The following is a 27,210-nucleotide window of genomic DNA, read 5'->3' as shown; positions in this document are numbered from 1 at the left end:
CGTAACAGAGAGATGGTTTACAAGGAAAAAATATCCCCCAAAATTATCTATACATTTCACTGTCTCCCTCTCAGCAAGGGCATCCAGCCAGGGCCAGGACAAAACCAAGTAATCTCATTCCAAGACAAGGACAGAAAGTAAGTTGGAAAATAGATATAGGGGGATAGAAGACACGGTAAGTACCTCCCTGCCCAATATGGGAGGTCGGGAACCCGACCCAGGATGCGCTTGACAAACAGGATTTAAATGATTGAAGAAAACATACCTTCATCAGAAATATAAAATTTATTAATTTATAATCCATCAAGCACAATACTGTCAATTTCTTATTCAAAGTTCACAGCCTTCGCTAAGTCATAGCAATGGAAATTCATAAAAACATTTAAAATTCATAGTCACATAATTGCATTTCTTTTAAAAATATCTACAAAAACCAGTACCGTAATTGGCAAATTTTTAAAATAGGATTGCATAGATTAAGTATAACGTGCTTTGGCACAATAAACACGACGCTATAAAAGCGTTGCATTTTGTTAAATCTTCTGGTGATGGAACAGCATACATACAGCCTGTCCACTGATTGTGTAATTTCTTGACTACACTGCTCTACACTGGAGAGGCCATAAAATTAAAAGTCTTTAAAATTAATTAAGATAGAGAACGTGTACAATAACCCTCTCCAAAGGGCAAATTGGTGGAAGCGCCGAATGTAGGCTCAATCCATAGCCTGACACGTCCATAAATTTGCATCACAATACAAGTTGACAGTCAATAAAGTGAAAAATGAGTTGTTGGTGTTCAAGGAAAATAATATTCCATTAGTTGTACTAATGAATACACTCATGATTTGATTTCTTTAAGCTGTCATCACCTTGTGGCATATTGTTTTGGTCAGTGTCAGGCTATGAGCTTCAGAGGGTTGAAGATGAACCCTCTGACCTAGTTTTGATCTTGTTATGAATCAAAGACCAATGGCTACCTTCAAACCGCGCAGAATACACAAGACATAAAAATATGAGATCATGTGTATAGAACAATGCCAGACAAAGCTGAGAGAAAAATACAAAAGAAAAAATATCCCAACAAATCAGTCTACCTCAACTGGAATTTAGACCTCCAGATTACCATTCAAACTATGTTACACCAGTACCTGCTCCTTAGTTTGTCACTAGGACATAGAATGTAACGTAAAATTGTACGAAGATTTTACAACACTGTAACATCATTATTGAAAAGATTGAACGTAATAACAATATAATTATAATGGAAAATGGAAGAAAAAATATCGAATTTTGTGAGTGACGACGTGAATTGGGATAATGGGAAATAAAATATAAGAAATGTAAGAAAAAAGTAGGGAATCAATAAAATGGTTTTCCAAATAAAATATCAGGAACTGACGGTTTTCTGATTGTCAAATATACAATAAAATCATATTTGGGTACAATTTCAGATACAGCAAAGAAACTTTTTTTAAAAGGAGGGGAGAGAGGGAGGGAGGGAGAGAGAGAGAGAGAGAGAGAGAGAGAGAGAGAGAGAGAGAGAGAGAGAGAGAGAGAGAGAGAGAGAGAGCTCAGATTATATATAAATATTTATATTGAGTATTTAAAAAGATGCACTTTACAAGGGTCCCAAGCCAACAACAACACTTAGCATGAAAGAGCAAACAGCACACCAGTAAAGTGATATTATCATTTCTTTGACAAAGACAATGCCATTAGCAGCCAGATACTCTTTTACAACCGAGTAGAGTGAGAGAGTATGAGTTTCCAAGGATTTAACATTGCGCTGCCAAGAGTGGGACTCGAACCAGGGACCTACACATCTGAAGTTGTTTTTTTAATGGCATTTGCCACACATTCATTTAGGTCATTTCAGAACCAGTAAAAAGAAGAAATCGGAACAGTCAAAAAACTCTAGATTTACAATTAAAAGCAGACGAGAAAAAGTAAGACAGTGGGAATGGTTCAAACAGGGAACAGATGTAGATTCCAAGAGCACACTAACAGTATACTTAACTTGAGTTCACATAAAAGTCTCATCCAGACACAAGCACAGGATTCCACTAAGAGGAATACACTAGCAGGTCTGAATATGTCCTACCATAAAGCAGCATATATTGTATATTATATATTATCACAAATTGATAAGGTAGAGAATTAAAAAGAATATCTTTATAAAAACCTACATTGAAACACAAATCAATAAATTAATAAATCCAATCTGGCATCAACCATGAAAGACAACTGGACATTTGTAATGTGGAGACAATCCATAATCCTCACCGCCAATGTGTAAGGGATTCTCTATTTTCATCAACCGGTTATATATTATGGTACAATTTGTAAACATAAAATTAAGTGTAATCTATCACATATGTGGCCTATCACGGCCTATGATCTAAAACAGTAATAATACGTCGGGATAAAGTAGGTGAGAGAATTTGTAAAGCCACAAACATGAAACTTGGAGTTAATTACTTTTCATCAAGGTGGAGAATAAATACAATTCCTTTCATTTTCATTGCTTTCTTAACCATCCGAAGACATAGATACCGTTTCAAGACATTGGATCACATATGTGGCCCAATGCTGAAAAATAAAAAATGAATAAACAAAAACAACAACAACAACAAAAACAACCAGCCTCAACTATGGAGATCTGAGGTTTGATCCCCAGTTGAAGCAAATCTTTTTTTTTTTCTGGATTATTTTTTTCTTGTACTCTCTTTATGCTTTTTATGTCCCTTTACTTTACATGTGACACATTTTTCATTGTATTTTTATAATATATATATTTACTTGCATATATGTATATACCTGTCGCTAATATTTGTATGTCATGTTTTCATGTTTCTTTTTATTCAAGAGATTTTATTGTAAAGCGCAAAGAGCCCTCCGACGGGAATATGTGCTCTTTAAGCACAATCTATTATTATTATTATTATTATTATTATTATTATTATTATTATATTATTATTATTATTATTATTATTATTATTATTATTATTATTATTATTATTATTATTACCTGGCAATTTCAAACTCAACTTTTCAGATTTTTAATCGCACACTAGTGCTTGCTTCCTTATCGGTTTACTTTGATAATTTCCCTGACACAATACTATTTTGAAGTGATGAATCAAATATCTTTATTGAACATTTTGGACAAGGGCATAGTATCCAATCTGTTTTAATGGGTTTTCATGACATTAACGACACATTAAGGTCAAATCAGCACCAGTAAAAGGGAAGTAAATGAGAGTCAAAGAATTCTAGATTTTTAAAAGCAGCCAAGGAAAGGTAAGAGAGAGAGGGCTGGTTCAAATAGGGAACAGATGTAAATTCCAAGAGCGTACCATCAGTTTACTTAATTTGAGATCATGATCACCTAAAAGTCTCATCCAGGCATAAGCATAGAATCCAACTTAAGATACTCTCAAATCTATACATATCATTATTTATCCCACAACAAAACTTTAATAAGAGTAGGACCTATGCAATAGAGAGATGATTAACAGGGAAAAGAAATATCATCTCACAAAAACTGTTGTTATACTTTGTGACAGTTTCCCTCTTGAGACAAGGACTCTGGCCAGTGCAAAATCAAGTATCTCATTTCAAGACAAAGAAAGAAAGCAACCCGAAAGAAGAAATATAGAGGGATAGACGGTCAAAAGATCCCACCCAGGTATCCAATATCAAAGGCATCAGCAGTTTTTATAAACAAGACTAATAATGATGTTGATGATGATGACGATAATGTTGATGACAATGATAACGATGATAATGATCGTGGTGGTGACAATGATGTTGATGTTGACAACAATGATGATAATAATGTTGATGACGATGATGATGTGTGGTATTAAAATAAGACTAAACATTACATTGTAAATGACATAAAAAAATAAAACTTTTTACAAAAGAAGAAGCTTTGAAATAATAATTTTTTTAAAAATATGGCAGATTCTTTGGACGAATCAAAAATAAAAATTCAATATACATACCAATCCCTAGATACAAAAATCAAAGTTCATAAAATTAAAGCCATCAATAAATACAATTAAAAAAATATGATTCAAGAGAATGTATATCACTATCATCAGTGGAATGACCTGTGAGCGAATTTTATTATTTTCTACAATCCTCGCTTATCACCAACTTTACAACAAGCATTGGCATTATCATTATTATATTAATCACACAAACATGGCAGTATAAATGACATTATAGTTTTATGCATGTGTGTATGTACATATCATGAATGTCCATGAATGTGTACAAGCAACTGGTTGTACAACAGGGCAGCCAATTAGACTGTCCAAAAATTTTGTCATGGATCATGAAGGCACTTTATTTCTAGTCATTACACTTATAATAACTGCAAAATGACGATGAAAGGGTAAAAAGATTGTTGCAATATTGTTGGACAGTTTACAGGTCTATATCAACTGAAAAAATCTTATTTGGATTGGACAGATTGTCTTGGAAACAATAATTAAATATTTTGTATTCATAAATTGGAATGTAAGTGAACAGGAACTATGACTTCTATTGAAAGGAATTGCTTAAACAAAACAAACTAGCAGTTTGGAATTCAATTCCTTTAAACAAAACTTTGAGCAACTAAATTAAGTCAATTTGTGTTCTGAAACAAAATAAACAAAATAAAAAAAAACAAAAAGGTCATCCTGATAGCTCAATTGGTAAAATACTCACTTCACATACAAAGGGACCAAGATCAAACCTGGTTGAAGTCGAGATATTTTTTATGACCCCCTTATTCACCTAGAAGTGATTGGGTAGCTGGGTCCGTAAGATCTTGTGGAAAGTACTTTGTGATAGACTATCATCATATCTCATGACAGAAACCAGGTTAAATTCCGGCTCCATGGGCCCGGTGATGCTGAAGGGCTACAAAAACTTTTTTTTTTCAAAGCACATTGAAATACAAGGTACCAAAATTAATTGAGAGGAAGACAAAACTAAACAAAATTCAAATAGGAAATTTCGCTTGCTGGTGAAGTCATTGTATAATATACAATTCTTTCATCTCTTTGTATTTATTAAACGAGTTATTTTTATTGTGCCCAATAACACAATAACACACCCCTCCAAGTAAGATTATTAGATATTTTGTAACCAAAAAGTTATGAAATTGGTTCTTCTATTAGTATCTTTCTCCTTCTGCTTGAATGACAATTTGACCCAAAAATAAAAACGGTGGATTTGTATTCAAGCGCACCAAAATATTAATTTTAATTGACAATCAGCTGTCTTTTACATCTAATTTCACACCAATAAAATGTGCCAAATATTCTGCAATCGTTGAATAAAATTTTTATTCAACGTATTCAAAGCATTATTCAATGATTATGTATTTACCAAGAAATGATAGGGTTTTCCAATGAGAGGGGTGGAATAATACAAATAACACAAGTACTCTGCTTGGTAAAAAATTTGAGTGTGTAAATCATACATTGAATCCTCATGGAATAACAAGCAAATCATTTGTTTGAAGAACCTCTTGTATCGCATCATAAACATCTTGACCAACATTTCCAACCACTTCCAGCAATTTCATCACCTCTTCATAGTTCTGTTTACACATGGCCTCGATCACATATTTTTTGGAGGGAAGAGCATACACAGCAACAGCTGACAGCTTCCGGGTGAACCAGGGATGATGTTTGTACAAAGTCTCACAATAAACATCCCAGGCTATCTGAGACATCTTCGCATCCGTGTCACTCACTTTGATTTTCTTCATAAAGGCAATGATGAACTCAAGGGCATGATGTAGTCGGAGAAGTGTCCTACAGCCTGAAGGATATGGGTATTTGGTGTGAGTCATGCCAATGCTTGTTTCATGATCCACCATACTTTGTAAGCTGTGATAATTCACTTTGTCATTGTTTATATGAAATTCAATTGCTTTGATTTTTGATTCAATATCCTTGCCTACAAAACCAAAAATGCGTCCCATAAGTTTGAAAAATCTGCATAACTCATGAAAAGCATTGAGATAATTTTGGAGTAAAATTGTCTTGTCATTTAACACAGTCTTTTCAAAATAATGGAGTACAATTTCTAGATCAAAATCTTTCTTTTTTCCAGAAATGACAGGATCCATTCTTTTTGCTTGTGTCTGCTGGATGTTTGTTCAACTCCAATCTAAAACAGACAAAAAATTAATTGTTAGGGTAACATGTCAATAATCATACAATTTATTTACAATGACAAATATAATCCTCACTATATGGAATATACGTGTCTGATGTGACTTTTTCAATTTGATGTAATAGTTAGAGATTGGTGAAGTGTTAAAATATTGATGCATCATGCTTTGTGTAGCAATAAAGTTGGCACTGATAAAAACTGACAACTGTACCAATGGCGAAAAAGATCCATTAATTTGTGAAGTCTATAAACAAATACAGGGAAAAAATAACCTCTGACTTATTGGTGCATAACTCTATTACTAAAAGGTCAAAGGTTCAAAACCAAAATGAAGGATTGAAAATCGAGGATGATATATTCTTGTATTTTTCAATTTGTCTGACTGTACACCTTACACCTTAACTCACTCAATCCTAGAGATTTTTGCTACTTTTCAAAATTTGAAGAAAATTTTTTATCAAAAATGAGCATGTACATAGATAGTTTTATTCCTACCATTAACATGCAAAAACTAAAAACATTAGCTTTGATTCTACGCCTATAATTTGTCTCATAAATATGAAATAAATAGGCATGGGGTAAAAGTAACCAGGTTAAACTACGGATATAGTCTGTGTTAGTGTTAGGGTTGCGGTCCAACTCCAACTGTGCCAGCAATAATTTTTAAAATATTTAACCCCTACCCTTGTCACCATCAGATGCTAACCACAAACCTGTTGTTTGGTAGGAATGGTCAACTGGTCTAAAAACATGTGACAAGTGTTATTGCAGAACCCGCTCTATTTATTAAAGATTTTTATTAAAATAACCTGTCTCTTGCTAACACAGTTAGAATCGAATGCCCTCGATATTCTAACTACAACATTTAGACTTACCCTATTTTGATTCTAAGTATATGTACTAATATACTACAACTATATATACATTTATAAATAAAATTAAAAAAATAAAAGTCCCTTATTCATCCCATAGGGGAAATTTGTCTTCAATTTGTCTCTAACCCTTCCAAGGGAAACTGGAATAACCCAGGCTAGGGTGAGTTGACTTGCTCAAGATGACATAGTGCAGCAGTGGGTGATCGAACTCTGTACCTTTCGGGTACGAAGCAAAGAACGTACCGATGAGCCACGCCGCCCCTATTTTTATAATCACTGATGGTAATTTTGATAATTTCTTCTAATTAATGCTTTGTGATGTCGACAAATCAGAAAGAGTTTTCATCAGTGCGGACTTGAATGGGAACGCTGGAGAAAGCAATATTGGAGAGGAGAGATGGTTGGGAAGGTATGGGTATGGCCGCAGAAATGAGGAAGGTGAAGATATTGTAAGATTTGTAACAAGGATGGACCTGGCAATATTAAATACATATTTTAGAAAGAAAGATGAGTACAGAGTGATGTATTCAAGTGGTGTGAGAAAGACACAAGTGGATTACCTGTTGTGCTGGAGGAGAAATTTGAAGGAAGTATCTGATTGTGGCAGTTTGCCGGGAGAGAGAGTGGCAGCGCAACATAAGATTGTTATTGCGAAAGTGGCATTTGGAAAAAGGAAGATTAACGAGAAACAAAGTGAGAGAAAAACATGATGGTGGAAACGAAAAAAGGAAGAGCAAAGAGAAATATTTGCTACAAGGGTCAACAGTGAAAGGAAGACTAGGAATGGATTTCCCAAAGAAATGGAAAAGAACTGCTGATACAATCCGTGAAGTGGCCAAAGAAGTGCTAGGAGTCAGCTCAGGAAGAGGAAAAGTTGGAAAAGAGACATGGTGGTGGAATGAAGAGGTTCAAGAAGTAATAAAGAAAAAGAGGGAAGCAAGGAAGAAGATGGAGACAAACAGGATGCTATGAAAGTAGTGAAATAAGGTCAAGGATTTTGACTTCACAATATGGCAGGATAGCATAGGCACATATCTGTATGTTAATATTATCTACACAGATAATATTTGGACATTGACTTCTTTCATAAACAGTTTAATCCAAAGTTGACCTATTTAGGATTCTAAGGGAGATTTCACAAACAAAACAAATATTTTCTACAGAGGGAATCAAACTACTAGCTTAATATCATTATAGTTGTTATCATTATCACTTTTTCTGTTATTACTATTATCATCATATCACCATCATCATTATTATCATTACCATTTTATCATCATGATAATTATTACAAGTATTACTACCACCACCATCATCATCATCATCATCATTATTATTATTGTTCTTCTTCTTACTATTATTATTATTATTATCATTATTATTATTATTATTATTATTATTATTATTATTATTATTATTATTATTATTATTATTATTATTATTATTATTCATTATTATTATTATTATTATTATCATTTTTATCATTAGTAGTAGAAATATAGAAATAGTAGTATAGTAAGTAGTATAGTAGTAGTAGTAGTAGTAGTAGTAGTAGTAGTAGTAGTAGTAGTAGTAGTAGTGGTAGTAGTAGTAGTAGTGGTAGTAGTAGTCGTAGTAGTAGTAGTAGTGGTTGTAGTAGTTGTTGTTGTTGTAGGAATAGTAGTAGTAGCAGTCGTAGTAGTAGTAGTAGTAGTAGTAGTAGTAGTAGTAGTAGTAGTAGTAGTAGTAGTAGTAGTAGTAGTTGTTGTTGTAGCAGTTGTAATAGTAGTAGAATAGTAGTAATAGTAGTAGTAGTAGTAGTAGTAGTAGTAGTAGTAGTAGTAGTAGTAGTAGTAGTAGTAGTAGTAGTAGTAATAGTAGTAGTGGTGGTGATTGTAGCGGGAGTGTGTCTATGCTTGTATAAATAAGAGAGCAGGCACGTGTATGCTAAGTATTAGAATGATGGTTTACATCCATGAATTTTGTGAACCTAAAAACTGAAAGTATCACTGAGATCTTTAAAAAATAAATTTACAGTAAATGTTCGTGTGTAGTGTGTAGTTATTTTTTTTTTTGTTTTTTTTTTTTTTTTGCAGAATTGTTTTGTCTGTATCTTTATTGGTCGGAAAAATAAACAGAAATGAATTTAAAGAAGTGCTCCTATTAAAAAAACAAAAAGGAAAGAAACATGAGAAGAAAAAAATTAAAACCCCACTTATGTCTGAATAGAATTACAATTTTTTTTTTTTTAATCATGAGGGCTTTCCTTCTAATTACGAAAAAAAAGTCCTTTTTCAAAATGGCAGGAATTGGGTGATCTATTAGTGTGATATCTAGTGGTACCTGCTTGGTCGTGCTAGATGTCGCTCAGAAATGTTCGCCCTGATTATAAAAATAATAATATATAATAATAATAATAATAATAATAATAATAATAATAATAATAATAATAATAATAATAATAATAATAATAATAGAGTATGATAAACGAATGCTGATGATAATGAACAATTAAATGAAAAGAAATGAAAAGAAAAGAAAAGAAAAGAAGAATAACAACGATGATAAATAAATGAACATTTTAAAAATAAAGTAAAATGATAAAAATAAGTTTTTGAAAATATATCATTAACAGAAGTAATAAAAATAATATGACTGAAAATAAAGGTTATCCCAATTGGGATTTGAACCCAGGATCTTCCAGTTCTGAGTCAAACAGCTTAACCACTCTATGCCACAGACCCACTTGACTTGTGGAGACATAATTTGTCATGTCCATTAATACAATTTTAAACATATCTATATTAAATGACAGTTACATAATAGCAGAGAAGAGAGAAAAAATACATGCAGTTGTTTTCCTTTAAGTTAAGTTAATTTAATTAAGTTTAAGTGTCTCATGGAGCGATATCTCTAGACACCATTTATGTTAGGTGTCGCTCTGTGAAATCTAGTCACTTCGTTTCAAAATCTCACACAGACGTGGGCCAAGAAATTTATTTAGCTGGTTTGAGATATACATTCATTTTACGGAACGTTATTTTGAAGCGCATCGCTACGATTCAATTTCATATCACACTGAATCACTGCAAATCTAATTATTTTCCCATTATACCTACTTCGTGGAACTGGAACTTAAGTAAGGTCTCTAGTGAAAGTCGAAGACTTACTTTGATTAATCTCTGTTTACTTGACTTTAAGTACTATGTGGTATAATTAACTGATGAGTCTTCTTATAATTCTGAGGGGAAGACAAGTTATGAGAACCAAAAAAAAAAAAAAATCACCTCGCTATGAATGTGACCACCAAATAGGTTCCAGTTTCATAAATAGATGACGATTGACACGGGTTTCGTTCCGATTATGTAAACCACTAAAAAGGTAAACAAACAAGCCAAGTTTTTATGTAACCTATGATTTTGTCGTGCCAGATATTTTTATATTTTGTATTTATCTTCTTGTGCTCTTGCGCACACCAAATAATATTCTTTCTTCTCCATATTGGAATCACAATTGAGATACCAATGGCGAAGTTGTTTATTCAATCAAAACAATGGATGAAGTTTATTTTATTAGTCAGACCCAGCTTTATTATTCAAAACAATCATATGTTTACAACGACAAAATCACAAAAAATCCATGTCTTGTATTCTGTGTAAAGTGGTGGTATTGAAAAATGAAATTATTTTTGTGCTGTGGTATTGAAAAATGAAATTATTTTTGTGCTACAGTCATGAAGCCATAGTCATTCGACCATTTCAATTAATTTCTTTAAGCGCTGTTATTTAAACAAAATTTATGAAATATTTGTAAGGGAATATGTTTGTACACCACATGAGTACATTTAAGTTGAAATACTATCTTTACCACGTGTATCGTTATTGTAATATTTAATCAATAGATCTATGGCATTACTAATTAATATTAAGGGCATTCAAAGGATCTTATCCTATTTTGCCCTATACCACATGTTATGTTATGTTTTGTTAATAAAAACAGTTGCTTTTTAATTTTTAACTTGTTTATGTTTTTCTCGAACCCAATTTGACCCCGGAAGTTCTCCAAGCCTGCCTTCTTTAGCTCGTCCAGCCGTCTCAAGTCTCAAGCACTGAGCCTTCCCCAACTCGGGCAGGCCCTCAATCACTATCTAAGATTCAAATGGGTTCTATATCCTTAAAATACCGTTTTTATTGATTTCCGTGATCATCATTTAGTAGGTGAGTAATTGATAATGCAAATAATATGTTTATCAAACTCTTGGAATGCCAATAATTGAATCATTACCAGCCAAGCGAAGGCAAGGTTCGACTGCGACTGCAGTACTGCAGGGGGGGGAAATCGCAATATCATCGTCCTCTCAACTCTCAGTTCAGTCTCAGTCTTTCTTCAATATGAATCTAGGTGGGTTTTTGTTTTTTCTCCAAACTTTTTATAGTCTATACGATATGGGCAGTTGAAACACTTTTCGTATAGAAGGACATACACACGTAATGTTCCAGGCCCCACAGCCACATCAGTATCAGGTTCATTCAAATTCAAGTCAGTAATTCAAATTCAAGTTTCAAGTTCAATCAAATTTCAATGGTTCGAGTTCAATTTTGATACTGAACTGATATTTGATCACCAAGGATTGTGATTGGTAGTATACTTGCCAACGTCTCCCATCCATTTTACTTGGGTCATGGCAGATTTGATTAACTTCTGTTAGTCATGAGGTAAAACTAAAACCAAGTCGTGGTTAAAAAATAAGATGTTTCATTTTCATTTGTTTTCGCACTTATTACTAGATACTTATACTTATATTAGATAGTAATTAGTATTAGTATGGGAGCCTATTACTACTAATAGTTCTAGATAGTATTCTAAATTCTAGCTCTAGATAGTATTCTAAATTCTAGTTCTAGTTAGTAGTAGAGATCGCGTTTTTAGACGTTGATCCACCCACCACAGCCACAGCTACAATTCAATTGGACAAACCACCAAAATTATAATTATAGGTAGAGGCTAGGGAGACCAAGATTTTGGTCTCCCTAGCCAAATTGGCCAATTTGGCTAGGGAGACCAAAATCTTGGTCTCCCATCTTCGTTTTGGTCTCCCGGCGTAAAACTGTATTTTCGTTTATCGAGCTCTTCATGTTGAAGAGGCGAGTTTTTTCTTCTTTTATTTGGCTCTTTATAATCACGCCCCCCCCCCCCCCCCCCACACACACACACACACACACATACCAAAAAATGTCAGAAAAGAGATTGCAAGTTATCGGCTGGTCGCCCACACAAAATTTAATTAAGATTTTTTTTTAACAATATTTTTAGATTTTTGCTAGGTTAACCGTATTATTCATTTATAGAACTGCTTCTTCGTGTTGTGGATTTTTTTGGGTTGTTTGTTGTTTTTTTTATATATCGGTTTGTTTGTTTTTAGGCCTGGTAGCTAACATTATTATCAAATTTATTTTTGTACTCTTCTTTTTTAAATTCAATTTTGGCAAGATAGACCGTGATTTTGGCCTCCCGAGTAAAGCCATGTTTTCAATTGTCGGCGGCTTTTTCTTATTTGATCTCGTATCATGTTTGTTTTTAGGCCTGGTAGCTAACATTATTATCATAACCCTACCCACCCCCCCCCCCCCCACCCCAATACTAAATTTATTTTTGTACTCTTCTTTTTTAAATTCAATTTTGGCAAGATAGACCGTGATTTTGGCCTCCCGAGTAAAGCCATGTTTTCAATTGTCGGCGGCTTTTTCTTATTTGATCTCATATCATGGTCTCCCTTGCACCCAACATCTCGGTTGTTTGTGGATTCCCGCCTTCCTCCACCACTAATTTATCATTTTCTCTCCATTTCTAAAGAGGGCTCCGCATGCATTATTATCTAATATTAAATAACACAAGACTGATAACCAATGGAGCATTTTAAAAAATAAAACTTGACAGTAATTATCCCGAGGTTTTGTTCTTGTTGCTTGTACGTATATCTCTGATTTCCACTTCGTATTAAAATAGCGTCATGACTTTTTCCGTTTTTAAAAAATTCTCCCACCATATCTGGCCCCGCGGTTTTATGTATTTTAATATTCATTAAGGTTAGGTGAATATGCATTCAAAAAAGATGAAAATATGAAGGCTTCAATAACCTACAATAAACAATTCGGACTCAACGTACAACTTAATTCTGTGAACAGAACTGTGGTGTTTTTAAAACTATCCTATTTTCTTCCTTTTTACCGACACTGATGTGACCTAACTGTGTTGCAAGCGCCATAAAACCCTTTACAAACAAAGGCTTTGTTTTCGTCGTTGTACTGCCCAAGAAAAGTAACCAGATTTTTTGGAACTACAAACAACAAAGATGAAAATGAAAATAATTTTTGTGTCTGGCGACTGATAACTTGCTCTCTCTCTCTCTCTCTCTCTCTCTCTCTCTCTCTCTCTCTCTCTCTCTCTCTCTCTCTCTTTCTCTCTTCTCTTCTCTCTTCTCTCTCTCTCTCTCTCTCTCTCTCTCTCTCTCTCTCTCTCTCTCTTCTCTCTCTCTCTCTCTCTTCTCTTCTCTCTCTCTCTCTCTTCTCTCTTCTCTCTCTCTTTCTCTCTCTCTCTCTTTCTCTCTCTCTCTCTCTCTCTCTCTCTCTCTCTCTCTCTCTGAAAAACAAAAATAACAACTACAAAAACTTACCTCCTCAACACAATAATAGTACAAGAAACAGTTCCATGATTTTGAGTCAAAACAAAGAACAGCAACAAAAACAAACAGGCAAGCCATGAATAAATAGAAGAAGAAACTCGCCTCTTTAACATAAAGAGACAGTTCCATAAACTAAAATACAGTTTTGCGCCCGGGGGCCAAAATCTTGGTCTCCCTAGTCAAAACGAGCCATATCAGTGGTGATAATCTTCCGCAGAATTTTGGGATTTTCTTTAACATGTTTTTGAAGTGTAAACATTTTTCTATGAAAAGCACTCAGGTGGCTCCACAGCAGATCGATGAAAAAAATCACCATGTCTTGAGTCAAATTTTGACATCTGTGTTCATTTGCGCGAATTTTGGTAACACTCGCATTTTTATGACGTCAGCCTAGATAGGGTCGCACCAAATGTCAAAACTGACACAAGGCCATCAGTGGTGTCCTTGGATGAATAATAGATGTTGGGTAGTGTTGGAGAAAAATGAATATCTACGTAATTTTGCATTAGATTTGAGCTTGACAGACCAGCTGGTAGATTTTCCTTCTTTTTGACTAATTGTCATTATCATCACTGAATAACGATGTGGTCGAGTGACAAGTCACTTCCCAACCATGTTGGAATGTGTATATTTCCTGTTGACAAGGGGTTTACCAGTTAAGCTTTCACTGTCCGATGTGAATTGTCATTGTTTTGATCATAAACAGTAGCATTTGGTAATGCAATGGAACGCAACTCTATTCTTGATTCACCTGTCATTAGCCGTTGGTAATGACACTGCAGATAGCATTCTGGCAAAGATCCTGAAACGGCAGAGCTCTGGTAGAGGATTGTGTGGCAATGAATTTGAAATTTGCCACCATTACAAAGAACTGGCTCAATAAAATCAAAGAGAGAGGGAATGGGGATACCCCACTCAATCGCATAATGGATGGTGTCCCCTTTTTTGAGCCAAAATAAGTACCGGCAACCCTTGTACGTAGATTCCCTGATTTCAGATGAGATGGATGTCGGCTTGGACTAATTCAATACCTTGATGGGGTAGGGACATCTGCTCCTCGAAACTGGGGGAGAAGTTGCCAGGCTTTTCCACCAGCAAGAGGAGACATTGGGTGCCAACCAATCAACTTGGGTCGAGAACCTGCTTAACGGCAAAATCACTTCACCAGCGGGGGCTTTCCATCTGTCTAACATGTATCCATTTTGGTAACGAGCCCGAAACCGCTGAACGGTGTGTTGTGACAAAGATTCTGGGTGGGTTGCGACGGTGCACGGGTGCGGTACGGAATTTGCTGATTGGGTTGATCGTTGTAACATATATAGTAGTGTCAGCACCATTAGAAGCTGCTGCCATCAATTTTACCATCATAATATTGTAGTGTGAGACCATTAGAAGCGGCTGCTGCCAGAGATCTTTGTGTTCAATTTCGACTTGAAAAGCTCCCAAATAGAACCTCTTGGGCAAACTCTACAAACATTTTAACCACTCTTGAGAAACTCATTGGTTTTGATAAACAAAAAAATCAACTACACTAGGGAAAAAAAATTGTTATTGAAAAGTTATGATACTGATCAGAAAGTGAAATGCGAGCTGAATAAAATGTGTACAAAAGATTAGATGCACTTACGGAAATGCCAGATGTTTTTTAGGGTTGGTTTACAGGTGATTTCTTTTGTCGGTTAATTGAAAATTAATGCATTGTTTTCTTTGATTTCCAGATCCTTAGAGATGCCGCTGACAAGAAATCAGTCAAATGCAGCCTCACAGGCAAAAGTGGCTGCGGCTAACAATTCTGAGACAAGTACTTCCAAAGAGTCAAATGACCAGGCAGGAACTTCTACAGAAGCAGAGCCTCCTCGTCGGGATTCACCTGAAAATTGCTCAATCTGTTTGGGTCCATTCAACAATAAATCTTTCACCAGCAGCTGTGCTCATTCATTTTGTTTTGTCTGCCTGAAACAATGGTCCAAAGTAAAGGCAGAATGTCCCCTATGCAAACAACCTTTCACAAGCATCTTCCATAATATTCGGTCCAACCAGCACTATGATATTTATGAACTTCCTCATCAACCCAGTAATCCAGTAGATTACAGTATATTCAATTATGTCAGTGGGCCCATTCCATCATTCACCGCACCTACACATCATTTGTTCAGCCTCTCTCAACCAGCATTTGATGCAGATTTGACTCTAAGCAATTTCAGCAGGTTCCAATTTCGTCATCGTCGTTATGATCGCTACCTCAATCCTCTCACCATTCACGGAGAGCATCCTTACTCATTTAGTGGTCCCTCTGTCAACCCAGCGTCTCATGTATCTGCTGCAACGTGGCCAAGAGGTGCAGAAGAATTCCGTAGAGACGTTTATCGGAGAAATTTAGGTCCCCCTGCTGTCATCTTGGGCTGTGAAAATAGCACATATCGCCTTACACCAGCTATGGTCGTGGCAAGTGCCCATCGCATCCACAGGATTATGCCATGGCTAACTAGAGAGTTGAAAGTTCTTCTCCGAAGTCACCAAAATGTCCGATTAGCCATTAGTATTATTCAGCCTTTATTAACACAGGTGACAATAGACAGCATGTATTTTTATGATAGAGTAGCTCCTTTGATTGGCCGTCGGGCACGACAGTTTGTACAAGAATTTGTAGCTTTTGCGAACAGTGCTCTTAGTGTTCAGGCATATGATAGAAAGGCCATGTATAGAAGGAGGGACGTGGTTTCAGCTGTCCCCAGCTCATCTAGCAGTACAAGTAGTGAGAACGATGTTGTAGAAGTTACTGATATCAGTCCTGACATCTATCCGAGCGGTGCCAGTGCCAATCCAGGGGCACCTGGTCCCTCTCAGACGCAGCCCCTTAATTTGAGTCGCACAGGATGGGATTCCCCAACTCTGGGTCCTTCTTGGAATTCATCAAATCTAGGACCATCCTGGGACAGCACCAACGCCACTCAGGATTCTGTTATTGACAGGGTTTCAGTCAGTTCGGAGAGTGATGATCCTGTTTACAGACCAGACCTCAGAAACTCTGACTCAGAAAGATCTAAAGCAGGGAGTGATATCATTTTTGTGAAATATGACAAGCCTTGGAATGAGCGCTCTCCAATAAACTTGACAAGTGACTCAGATGCTGGTGAAGGAAATGAAAGAAGAAAGAAAAAGTCAAAACACAAAAAGAAGAAAAAAGAGTCAGGAGATAATGGAGAGGCTAGTGGGAGTAAAAAAGACAAGGTTAAAAAATCATCTTCCAAGTCAAAGCATAAGGATAAGTCAAAGAGTACATCTAAGACAGTTGTTTCAGATGAGGAAAGAGAGTCTGCTGGAGTGAGCAAGCGTCGTCATTCTCAATCGTCAACAGAGCATCACAAAGTTAAAAAACACAAAAGGTCTAAAAGTAAAAAAGAGAAACTGTCTGACAGAGAGATTGTGGATAGATATTTTGCTCAGGCAATATCGCAGGACAAGGAGGAAAAAGCCAGCGAGGCAGAGGATCAAGAAGTGACAACTTCGTCCAGACAAAAAGAAAGAAGCTCTTCTAAAGAAAAATCCAGAAAGAGAAAGAAAAGCAGGAAGCACAGCAAGGATTCTTACAACCAGTCCAACAGGCACACATTCAAAAAGCACCACTCTGGTCACAAAAAATCGTCCAATCGGTTAGCAGATGGTCTCCCAGAACAACACAGTCGACACAATCGTCCCCATTCCCCTGGAAGACAAAATCAAGCAGGTGGACCAAGTAGAACGGATTCAATGGGAAATGAAAACATGAGTCAGCATGAGGCATCTAGTAGTACCATATCCCATTCTGTGGTACCAGGATTTCAGACTCCGTATATAAGCATGACAGACACAGTCCAGCATATCCCAGTCAACCTTTGGGTCAGTGCCTGGCCAGCATTATCGGTATCGCACACTTACCCACCTCCTCCACCTCCCATTGCCATGGGACAGGGCATCCCCCACAACTCCAACACGTCCTCATCAACAGTGACTTCTAATGCAAATGGGACAGGAGAGCCTAACAGGACTCATTTAGACAGACTCTCTATCTCCAGTGATTCCAGCACAGACTCTTCTGATTCAGAATCAGACGATGCGCAAGACCTTCAAATTCCATCTCTCCAAAATGTGCATTCTCGGACCAAACAGTGGTTAGAGACCAATTTCCCTGACCTAGGTCGACCTCAGACAACATCAACTTCCGTCCCTGGCAAATGCGTTACGACTACATCATCGTCGGCAAGCGGTAATGCCACTACATCGGCTGTGGTAGTAGATTCTACTGCATCAGGAACACAAAATCCACTAGGAAAGCCAGAAAGTGGAATTGAATCAAATGGGACAAGTAAAGATAGAGAGGACGATGTCATTGAAGTGTTGTCCATTGCCAGTGGAGATGATGATGTAGTCGTGTGTAGCAGTGATGACACAGACTCCAATGCTGGGGATCTTTGGGTCATCGGTGTGGACAACTCTAACAAAAAAGCCAATAAGATTAGTAAGAACTCATCTTGCTCAAATTTTAAAGGTGATTATTCTGGTTCCACTCATGTTTCAACTCTTCCATTCAGCACTAGCAATCACCCAGAGAGTTCTGGAGAACCTGCATCAGGGCCCAATAACATCATTCTTCCTCCGGTCAACAAGTCATTCCATCCATTCAAGCTACAGAAAAAACCTGCCATGGCGATCTGTGGAAAGGACCCATTTTTCCCATCCATGACGCACAGTTCTGATGAAGATGGCGAGGTTGACAACATCCTCCAAAGTACCAGCTCAACCAGTCAACCTTTTGTCAATGAATCGGTGCAGTCCCAGTCATCAGTGGCGTCTTCAACCAATAAATTAAATGAGATATCCCACATTGACAATCTTGAAGATATGCCACATCCAGCACTTGCCCCTGTTGCATCACTGACCAGTATTCTTGATATGAAGGAACCAATCCATACCTCACCCGTTCTAAGCTCAGAATCTTTTAATCCTAGCAATCAGATTCAAGAAACCCAAATAATACCTTCAACAAGTTTGAGCACCACATCCATTACCACAGCAACATGTTCATCCGTATTTTCAACATTGCCACCTCTCACTTCTTCCAGTCATTCTACAAAACCATCTTCAGGTATTAGTTATCTCCCCTACGCGAATCTGCCGCCACCAACATCTGTGTCCTCCATAGTGCCCCCCTTCCCATCCCAAGCCTCCATACCACCACCACCCCCACCTTCTATTTCATTATCTCTTCCCTATCATCCATTCACACAAATCCCAATTCTATCAACGACAGCACAGTCCAACAACCACCTTCTCCCCTCAATGTATCCATCACCAAGTCAAGTCATTTCTGCTACAAGTTCGCAATATTTAACCAATGGAAACAGTTTAAATGACTCTCCTGCACAGTCTACTACAGTCAATGAGACAAATAAGGAAAGATTATTGCCACAGTCTTATCAGGACACAAATTCAGGGTTTGCTGATTCTAGTAATTACAATGATGGAAACTGTGCGGGAAGTGACAAGGAAACATTTGTTCATCATGACTGCCTTGATGAGGCAATGATTCAGCAGGGCTCTAAGTGTAAACAAACTGCCACCTCCAGTAATGATGATGGTGGTGAAACAGCCCTTCATTTCGATAATAGTACACCAATTGTCAATAACCAAACAAATTGTTCTAATGAACCTTATCACCACCCTGTCAGTGTCAGTGAAAATAATTCCCTTGAACAAAATGGACAGAAAGAATTTGTTGCCATAGAATCATTGTCTGTTGCCAGATATTCCAGCCCGCAAGATGAAATTTTGGAGTCTGTCATAAACAATGAGTCATCTCTACCACAGTCAAATGTAGCAGCTTATCATGTCAGTGGCCAGATGGAAGATAATGGCAAATCACATGATAGTTGTCTGTTACCAATCAGTTCTATCTCCTGTCAGGATGTGTTACCCAACACTGACCAGTCATCGTCAGGATTGGATAAAACATTTAGCGTTGGTGTTAAAGCTGGTGACCCTCTCACACACCCCGAATCAGACGATAAACCATTTGATGCTTTCTTCAACATGGGCAATGATTGTTTATCACCTCCAAACCCCATTTCATTTCAAAATCAGGATATTGGTGGCAAAACATTAGACGCTTTAGATAAAAGTAGTGGTGATAGTGTTTTACCTAAGGATACAGTCTCACATGTGGAATCCATTGACAAACCTTTTGATACTTTGTTGAAAAGATATGATGATTGTGTTTTACCGACAGATACCCTGTCACAGGAGGAAGGTGGTGATAAACCATTAGAGGTTAATGACAAAAGTAGTGATGATAATAAAAATGTTTTATCTCATGAGAACACAACAGATAAACCGTTTGATGTTTTGGAAGATTGTTCTATGTCTAACAATGGGCGCTTGTTGAATACATTTCATTCATCGGTGTCGCTTCATAGTCAACAAGCTGCACCTATCACGACAACATCATCATCAGAAGGAATCGAACAGCCTGTAATAGGATCTAATTTACAACCCTCTTCAGATCACTCTCCTGATGCTCAACCTGTTTCATGTTCCCCGTACAACAATTTAGAGAGAACTGACTTTGACTTGTCAAATGTATTCAAACTCTATTCTAGCCCTAGTGACCGCCCTTTACACCCATTTACAGATGCCCTTGCTTCTTCAGACTCTGACAGTGACAAATAGACTCTAAAATGACTGCTAATTATTAGGCTTTCGCATTAGAATTACAGTAGAATTCTCTTGATCTGAAAACAGTGAAACTGAAACTGAACAAGTAGCAAACAGATAGTGTTTAGAGTTGAATAACTCTGTTCTTCTTAAGGATAAAATTGTGTTGCCTGAAAGAAATGGCTGAAAAATTTGTTTTCATTTTAACCATTTTCCTTTTTATTGGAACCGTTTTCTTATGAGTAGGAATAAAGACTCGGAACTCATTTTATACCTAACTCCTTGGGACTGTGGAAAGCAGTTTGTTACATAGTCTAGTATGGATAATTCATTGGATAGATGGAACAGTTTTACAATTGATGTGATGATGATAATAATAATAATAATATAGTAAAGGGAAATACGGGTCTTAAAAAGAAATTTTGGATGTAACATCAGTTTGTTCTATTTGAGATGGAATGGAGTACAAGATAAGTCTTTCGTTTTTTTTTATTTATCATCAACTGTCTCAATACAGTATGGTGTCCGAGTGAATCAAATGCTATAAATGGAATTTACATTAAGCAAAAATGGTTAATTTCTATATCTTGTTGATGAGAATAAATAGTCTTAAAACTGACAACTAAAATTTCACAAATTTGGTTGTTTAACTGTACAAAGTCCCTTTTTGGCATGTTGTTCCCGCCAATATGATACCGTTTTTAGGTGGCTGAATACATTTGTGACCATTTCCTTTCAGAAGTGTAGACTAGTTGATATGTCAACTCGGGTATGAACAAGTCTCTGGCTATAGACAGGAATAGATATTCTTCTATTCCCTGTATCTGTTTTCCGAGTTGCTTTCTGTCTTTGTCTTGGAATAGGATTAACTTCTTAGTTTTGTCCTTGCTGGAGTACTGACTGGGAGGGAAACAGTCAAATTTATAGTTATAGGTTTTGGAGAGGATATTTTTTTTCCTTGTAAATTATCTCTATGTACTATTACTTTATTTTTTTTTTATTTTTTTTTTTTTTTGGGGGGGGGGTTAAATATATAATGGTTTATAAACATTTGGGTGTATTCCTCTTAGTGGGGATTTGTGATTGTGTCTTGATGAGACTTTTAGGTGATCTCAAACTAAATACACTGAGTGCGCTCTTGGAATCCACACCTGTTCCCTATTTGAACCCTTCACCATTGTCTTTTTTTTTCTTGTTTGCTATCAATTAGAAATCTATAACTTTTATGACTACCCCATTTTCTTTCGTTTTAATGGCGCTGAAAGACCTAAATGTGTCGCAAGCGCCATAAAACCCTTAAAAACAAAACAAACAATGGTACCTCCTGAAATGGAAATATGGTTCCATATAAAATATATTTAAAGGGAATAATACAAGACCTTGGGAATAAATGAAACATTGTGAACTGCATTGAGCATGGTATGTCTGTTGAAATGCGCTAAATAGATATTCATATTTATTTATTTTATTTTATCTTGTAGAAAATTGACTGCATTCAAAAGCTGACTGATTGTGTTAATTTGTTTTGACTTATTGATTACTGTTACTGTTGTAGAATTTCCACCAGTTTGTATCTGATGAAGTGAATGTTATTTGAAACAGAGGTCGAATTCTTCCTCAACTTTGCAGAATTCCTCAAAAATCGTTTTTCAATCCTTGGATATCGTATTTTGTATTTTAGATTCTCTGATAATGACAGGAAGATTGCATCAGAACTGGTATTTTTGTCTCTTTCTAAGTTCGGAACACGTGTGTAAGAGTTATGATTTAAGTTGTGATTTTTGCATTCTGCAAAATTTTCCTTTTGATATTAACTATGACTAGTGTATATTTTATAGCAGGATCCTTCGTTTGTACCTTTATGGGACTTCAAGGTAATATCAAAATAATGACATTCATAGATTGCTGGTGGAATCATCTGTTCCCTATTTAAATTTGAACCAGTTACCTTTTACTTGTTGTTGCTTCTCACTTCAGATCTGCAACTTTTCCCCAATCACCTTCCATTTTACTAGCGCTGAAATGACCTGAAAGTTTATATATTTTTTACTTTAAAAAAAGACAGTTTTCATCATTTAAATCACAGAGACACTAATACCATTTGGAAGAGGTCGATCATTTTTTACTGTTTCCTTTCCCTCCCCCGGAGTGAAATGGCTTGGTTTTGCTGTGCTGAAAGGGAAGCAGAGATGCGCATGCGTGTTTGTGTGTAGTTTGGTTTTTAAATATTGGAAGATCTTTTTTCTTATCCTTTATAAATCGTTTTAGCATGTGTGTTTAGGGGGAGGGGGGAGGAGGATAATGTGCCATCATTATTTAAAGGGAATAATACAAGACAATGTACTTGAACAAATTGAGTCTGTTTTTTTGTATATAGGTAGTTGAAAAATTGGATTGTGAATGTCATAGTATATAAATCATTCCTCTTCACTGAGGAGTCTTGTTATTGGATGTTTTTGTGTGTGTGTTTTGTTTGTTGTTTTTGGGGAATTTTTTTGTTATTTTTACTGAACAATGGGGTTCATAACCTCCCATAGTGAGCAGGGAGGTCACTTACTGTGTAATCTATACGCCTTTTGTCTTTATCTTGGAATGAAATTACTTTATTTTGTGATCCTGACCTCCCATAGTTGGCAGGGGGGTACATACTGTGTCTTCTATCCCCGTATATCTGTTTTCCAACTTGCTTTCTGTCTTTGTCTTGGCATGGGATTACTTGGTTTTGTCCTGGCCCTGGCCGGAGTCCTAGATGGGAGGGAAACAGTCAAATGCATAGTTATTATTTTGGGGGGAGATGATATTTTTTTCCTTGTAAATCATCTCTCTGTAATGTATTATTGTTATTTTAATGTATAATGTAGGCGTTTGAGTGTATTCCTCTTTGTTGGATTTTGTGCTTGTTTCTGGATGAGACTTATAGGTGATCTCAAACTAGGTGCATTGGTGGTATGCTCTTGGAATCTACATCTGATCCCTATTTATTCCCAGTTCCCCTATGTCTTACTTTTTCTTGGGTGCTTTAATTGTAATTCTAGAACTTTTTACTGTCCCATTTTCTTCCTTTTTACTGGCGCTGATATAACCTAAATGTGTTGCAAGCGCCGTAAAACCCTTAAAATTAAAAACAAACAAAAACAAACAACTTTATTTTGTCCTGTCCCTTGGCTGGGAGGGAAACAGTTAATAAATGTGTGTTCAAGTTTTGGGAGATGATATCTTTTTCCTTGTGTATCATTTCTCTTTGATGTATTGTTATACACATTTGTTATTTTGAATGTATAATGTAAGCATTTGATTGTGAAGTGTTCCTCTTTGTGGGATCCTGTGCTTGTATCTGGATGAGACTTGTAGGTGATCTCAAACTATGCAGTAATAGTATGCTTCTGGAATCTACATTTGTTCCATTCCCTTGTCTTATTTTTCTTGTGTTTTTAATTATAAATCTCTGGGTGGGGTTCCTGACCTTTTTAGTGGGCAGGGAGGTACATACTCTTGTTTTCTATCCCCTTATATCTGTTTTCCAACATGCTTTCTGTCTTTTTCTTGGGATGAGATTACTTGGTTTTGTCCTGGCTCTGGCCGGAGTCCTGACTTGGAGGGAAGACAGTCAAATGCATTGTTTTGGGAGATGATTTTTTTTTCCTTGTAAATCATCTCTCTGTTATGTTATATTTGTCATTTTGAATGTATAATGTAAGCATTTGAGTGTATTCCTCTAAGTGAAACTTTTAGGTGATCTCAAACTAAGTACTTTGATAGTGTGCTCTTGGAATCTACATCTGTTTCCTATTTGAACCAATTCCCCTTTGTCTTACCTTTTCTCGGATGCTTTAATTGTAATTCTAGAACTTTTTACTATCCCAATCTCTTCGATTTTACTGGCGCTGAAATGACCTTAATGTGTTGCAAGCGCCGTAAAACCCTTTAAAAAAACAACTTCCTTTTTAGTGGCGCTGATATGACCTTAATGTGTTGCAAGCGCCTTAATTAAAAGCAAAAAGAGCAATTGTAAATCTAGATCTAGAAGATTTTACTATCCCATTTTCTTCCTTTTTAATGGCGCTGAAATGACTTAAATATGTCGCAAGCTCCGTAAAACCCCTAAAAGCAACCAATTTATTTATTTATTATTTGATTTACTATTTATATACTTTATGTTCTTTATTTTTGGGTGTGGTTGGAAGGGGGGGGGGGGGGGGGGGGGTTGGTCGGTTGTAATTTGCTCTTGGTATATATATCTACATGTGTTAGGGGTCCCGATAGCGCAGTTGGTAAATGTAAGGTGAACGGGTATCCCCACTTGCCCACCCAGCAGTGATTGGGTAGCTAGGTTTGGTGGAAATTACTTTGGGATAGGGTAGCAAGCAATTGCTGTGTCATATACGATTTAGAAATCGGGATAGACTCCAGTTCCATGGACCTAAAATAGCTCTTTTCGGTGTGTTCTCGTGGTACAACAGGATAACTTTTATTTATTTAATCATACCTTTTTATTTGTTTATTGACTTAATTGTTGTTGCTTTGGTTATTCCCATTTGTTTTTATTTTTATTATTATTATCATTGTCATCAAATTAAGGGGGGGGGGGGGGGGGGGAGGTGGATGATAAATTAGTATTGAGTCAAACATGAAATTGTTATATTAACTGATGAGGATTCCTTATATGATAAATTAGTATTGAGTCAAACATGTAGTAATTGTTATTGTAACTGATGAGGATTCCTTTGTCCGATTGACATGATGAGAAAGATTGAGGGGACAAATATACTGATGACAGGCGGGTGTCGTTTTGTTTGGTTTCTTTTTCCTTTCTTTTTCTTTTTTTTTTTTTCAATTTCTGCACATTGTAGTTTTTTTAACGATCATCATCAATGTAAAATATTTCCTTGTACTTGATAATTTGCACAATACTAAACACTGCAAATGGAGGTTGGATCACTTTCCACGTTTGTACAGACATGTAGGGGACAAATTATTTTCATAACACTTGGTTGGAACTTGAATGTTAAAATAAATTGTATAGCGATATACGTGTTTTTGTTTATTTTATATTTAATGTTCAGGGTCTCCCATAGTGGCCAGGGAGGTACTTACTGTGTCCTCTATCCACTATTTCTGTTTTCCAATTTGCTTTCTGTCTTTGTCTGGGAATGAGATTACTTGGTTTTGTTCTGGCCCTGGTCGGATGCCCTGACTGGGAGGGAAATAGTCAAATGTATAGTTAGAGTTTTGGGAGATGATATTTTTTTCCTTGTAAATCATCTCTCTGTTATGTACTGTATTATGTTTTGTTAAAGTATTATATAAGATTGGAAACATTTGAATGTGTTCCTCTTAGTGGGGACTTGTGCTTGTGTCTGACGAGACTTTTAGGTGATTTCAAACTAAGTACTTTGACAGTGTGCTCTTGGAATCTACATCTGTTTCCTATTTGAACCAATTCCCCTTTGCCTTACCTTTTCTTGGGTGCTTTAATTGTAATTCTTGAACCTTTTTACTATCCCATTTTCTTCGTTTTTACTGGCGCTGATATGTCCTTACTTAATGTGTTGCAAGCACCGTAAAACCTCTGAAAACAAAACAAACAATGTTCAGGGTATTTTTATTTATTTTCATTTTACTGGCGCTGAAACTACTATTACTTGGGTTGGGCGGAGAAGTCACTTTTGCTGCTTGTACTTGTATCTGATCTCCTATCTATCTCCCTATAGATAGTATGCACTTGGCTAAGAAGTTCACAACATTGCCATCCGGAAGTATGCCGGGCTAACACACGAAACTAGGTGTAACCTTGAACGTTTATAATCAGGTTAAGAAGTTTTTTATTCCTCCCACGTAATCAAACCACGAATATTCCCATTGAAAGGAACAAGTCATCCCGCCGTGTCTTCAAATGAACAAATAAAAAGTATGTTTATTTATTAACAATGACATTGGGTCTATCACCACATATGTATGTCCTTAATAACTTATTATTTTAATTTTAATTCGGAACTAGATTCACGTCTGTTGTGTAAACAAGGAGGGTTATTTTTAGTTTACCGGAAGCAAAACATGGAATCAGAATCGAAAGTAGAAGATGGTGGGTACACATCGAGTATTGATGACTGAGCTCTGAAGTTGTTGTTACAGTTTCTTCCTAAGGCTCAATTGGAATTTATTTCTGTTTCTGTAAGTAATTACTGTGTGGTGCAATCCATTTCAGTCATAATAAGTCTGAAGATGCATTTCCCTCAGCCTTGGTCTTTGTGAGAAATGTCTATGGGGTCTCATTTCTGGCTGAGACTACGATGAACTTTTGACAGTGGTGGGGAAAAAAAATCAAATTTGCTTGTTCTCATTGAAAGCTACACCAATAAAGTAAAAGGCTTTTAAACACAATTCTAAACCTAATGTATTGGAATTGTAATGTACTCTAATTGGTTTTGTTATTAGCAGAAGGGTTTGAGACCTGAGAAAATGATAAATATCGGAAAGTGACCAATTTAAAAATTGGCCTTAGTAATAATATGGCTGTTGAAATTTGAATAAGAGTTTTTATTATTGTCAGATTCATTTAGTCATTGGAGGTAATATTTTGACTTGAATTTAATTTTAATGTAAAAAATTAGATGTTGGATTATGTGCTGTGAAAATAAGTTAAGAATTGCAAAATTCTGATTTTTTTCATTGTCCCAAACTAATTTAACCCTGTTTAATCCATAAAGATAAGGATAAGATTTACTAAATGGGCACTGATTTAAGCATGAACAACACCAAATTATGGTATTTCCTCCTGACAAAAAGGAGACATAAATCATTA

The 27,210-nt window shown here is 36.1% G+C and overlaps 2 protein-coding genes across 3 annotated transcripts; one reads left to right on the top strand and one right to left on the bottom strand.

Moving 5' to 3' along the window:
* Nucleotides 1-270: 270 nt before the first annotated feature.
* On the bottom strand, nucleotides 271-10,426 carry LOC144963131 (ceramide-1-phosphate transfer protein-like). 2 transcript variants are annotated; one of them, XM_078896799.1, is made up of 2 exons: nucleotides 10,324-10,426; nucleotides 271-6,176 (listed from the first exon to the last, which is right to left on the bottom strand). In XM_078896799.1, exon 2 carries the CDS (start codon nucleotides 6,133-6,135, stop codon nucleotides 5,491-5,493), a length of 645 nt encoding a protein of 214 aa, XP_078752925.1. In that variant the 5' UTR covers nucleotides 6,136-6,176; nucleotides 10,324-10,426; the 3' UTR covers nucleotides 271-5,490. The 2 variants fall into 2 exon arrangements, with proteins under 2 accessions (XP_078752925.1, XP_078752926.1); XM_078896800.1 differs by having other exon boundaries at nucleotides 10,207-10,331.
* Nucleotides 10,427-10,457: 31 nt separating this feature from the next.
* On the top strand, nucleotides 10,458-25,436 carry LOC144963129 (uncharacterized). The gene is made up of 2 exons (XM_078896798.1): nucleotides 10,458-11,253; nucleotides 15,437-25,436. Exon 2 carries the CDS (start codon nucleotides 15,447-15,449, stop codon nucleotides 20,421-20,423), a length of 4,977 nt encoding a protein of 1,658 aa, XP_078752924.1. The 5' UTR covers nucleotides 10,458-11,253; nucleotides 15,437-15,446; the 3' UTR covers nucleotides 20,424-25,436.
* The last annotated feature ends 1,774 nt before the right edge of the window (nucleotides 25,437-27,210 follow it).

Source organism: Berghia stephanieae, chromosome 1 (genome assembly GCF_034508935.2).
Source record: "Berghia stephanieae isolate SIO BIC M18660-M18661 chromosome 1, UCSD_Bste_1.3, whole genome shotgun sequence".
NCBI lineage: Eukaryota > Metazoa > Mollusca > Gastropoda > Nudibranchia > Aeolidiidae > Berghia > Berghia stephanieae.
Note: the sequence above shows the minus strand (reverse complement) of the source record. Positions and strands in the feature narration are given on the sequence as shown.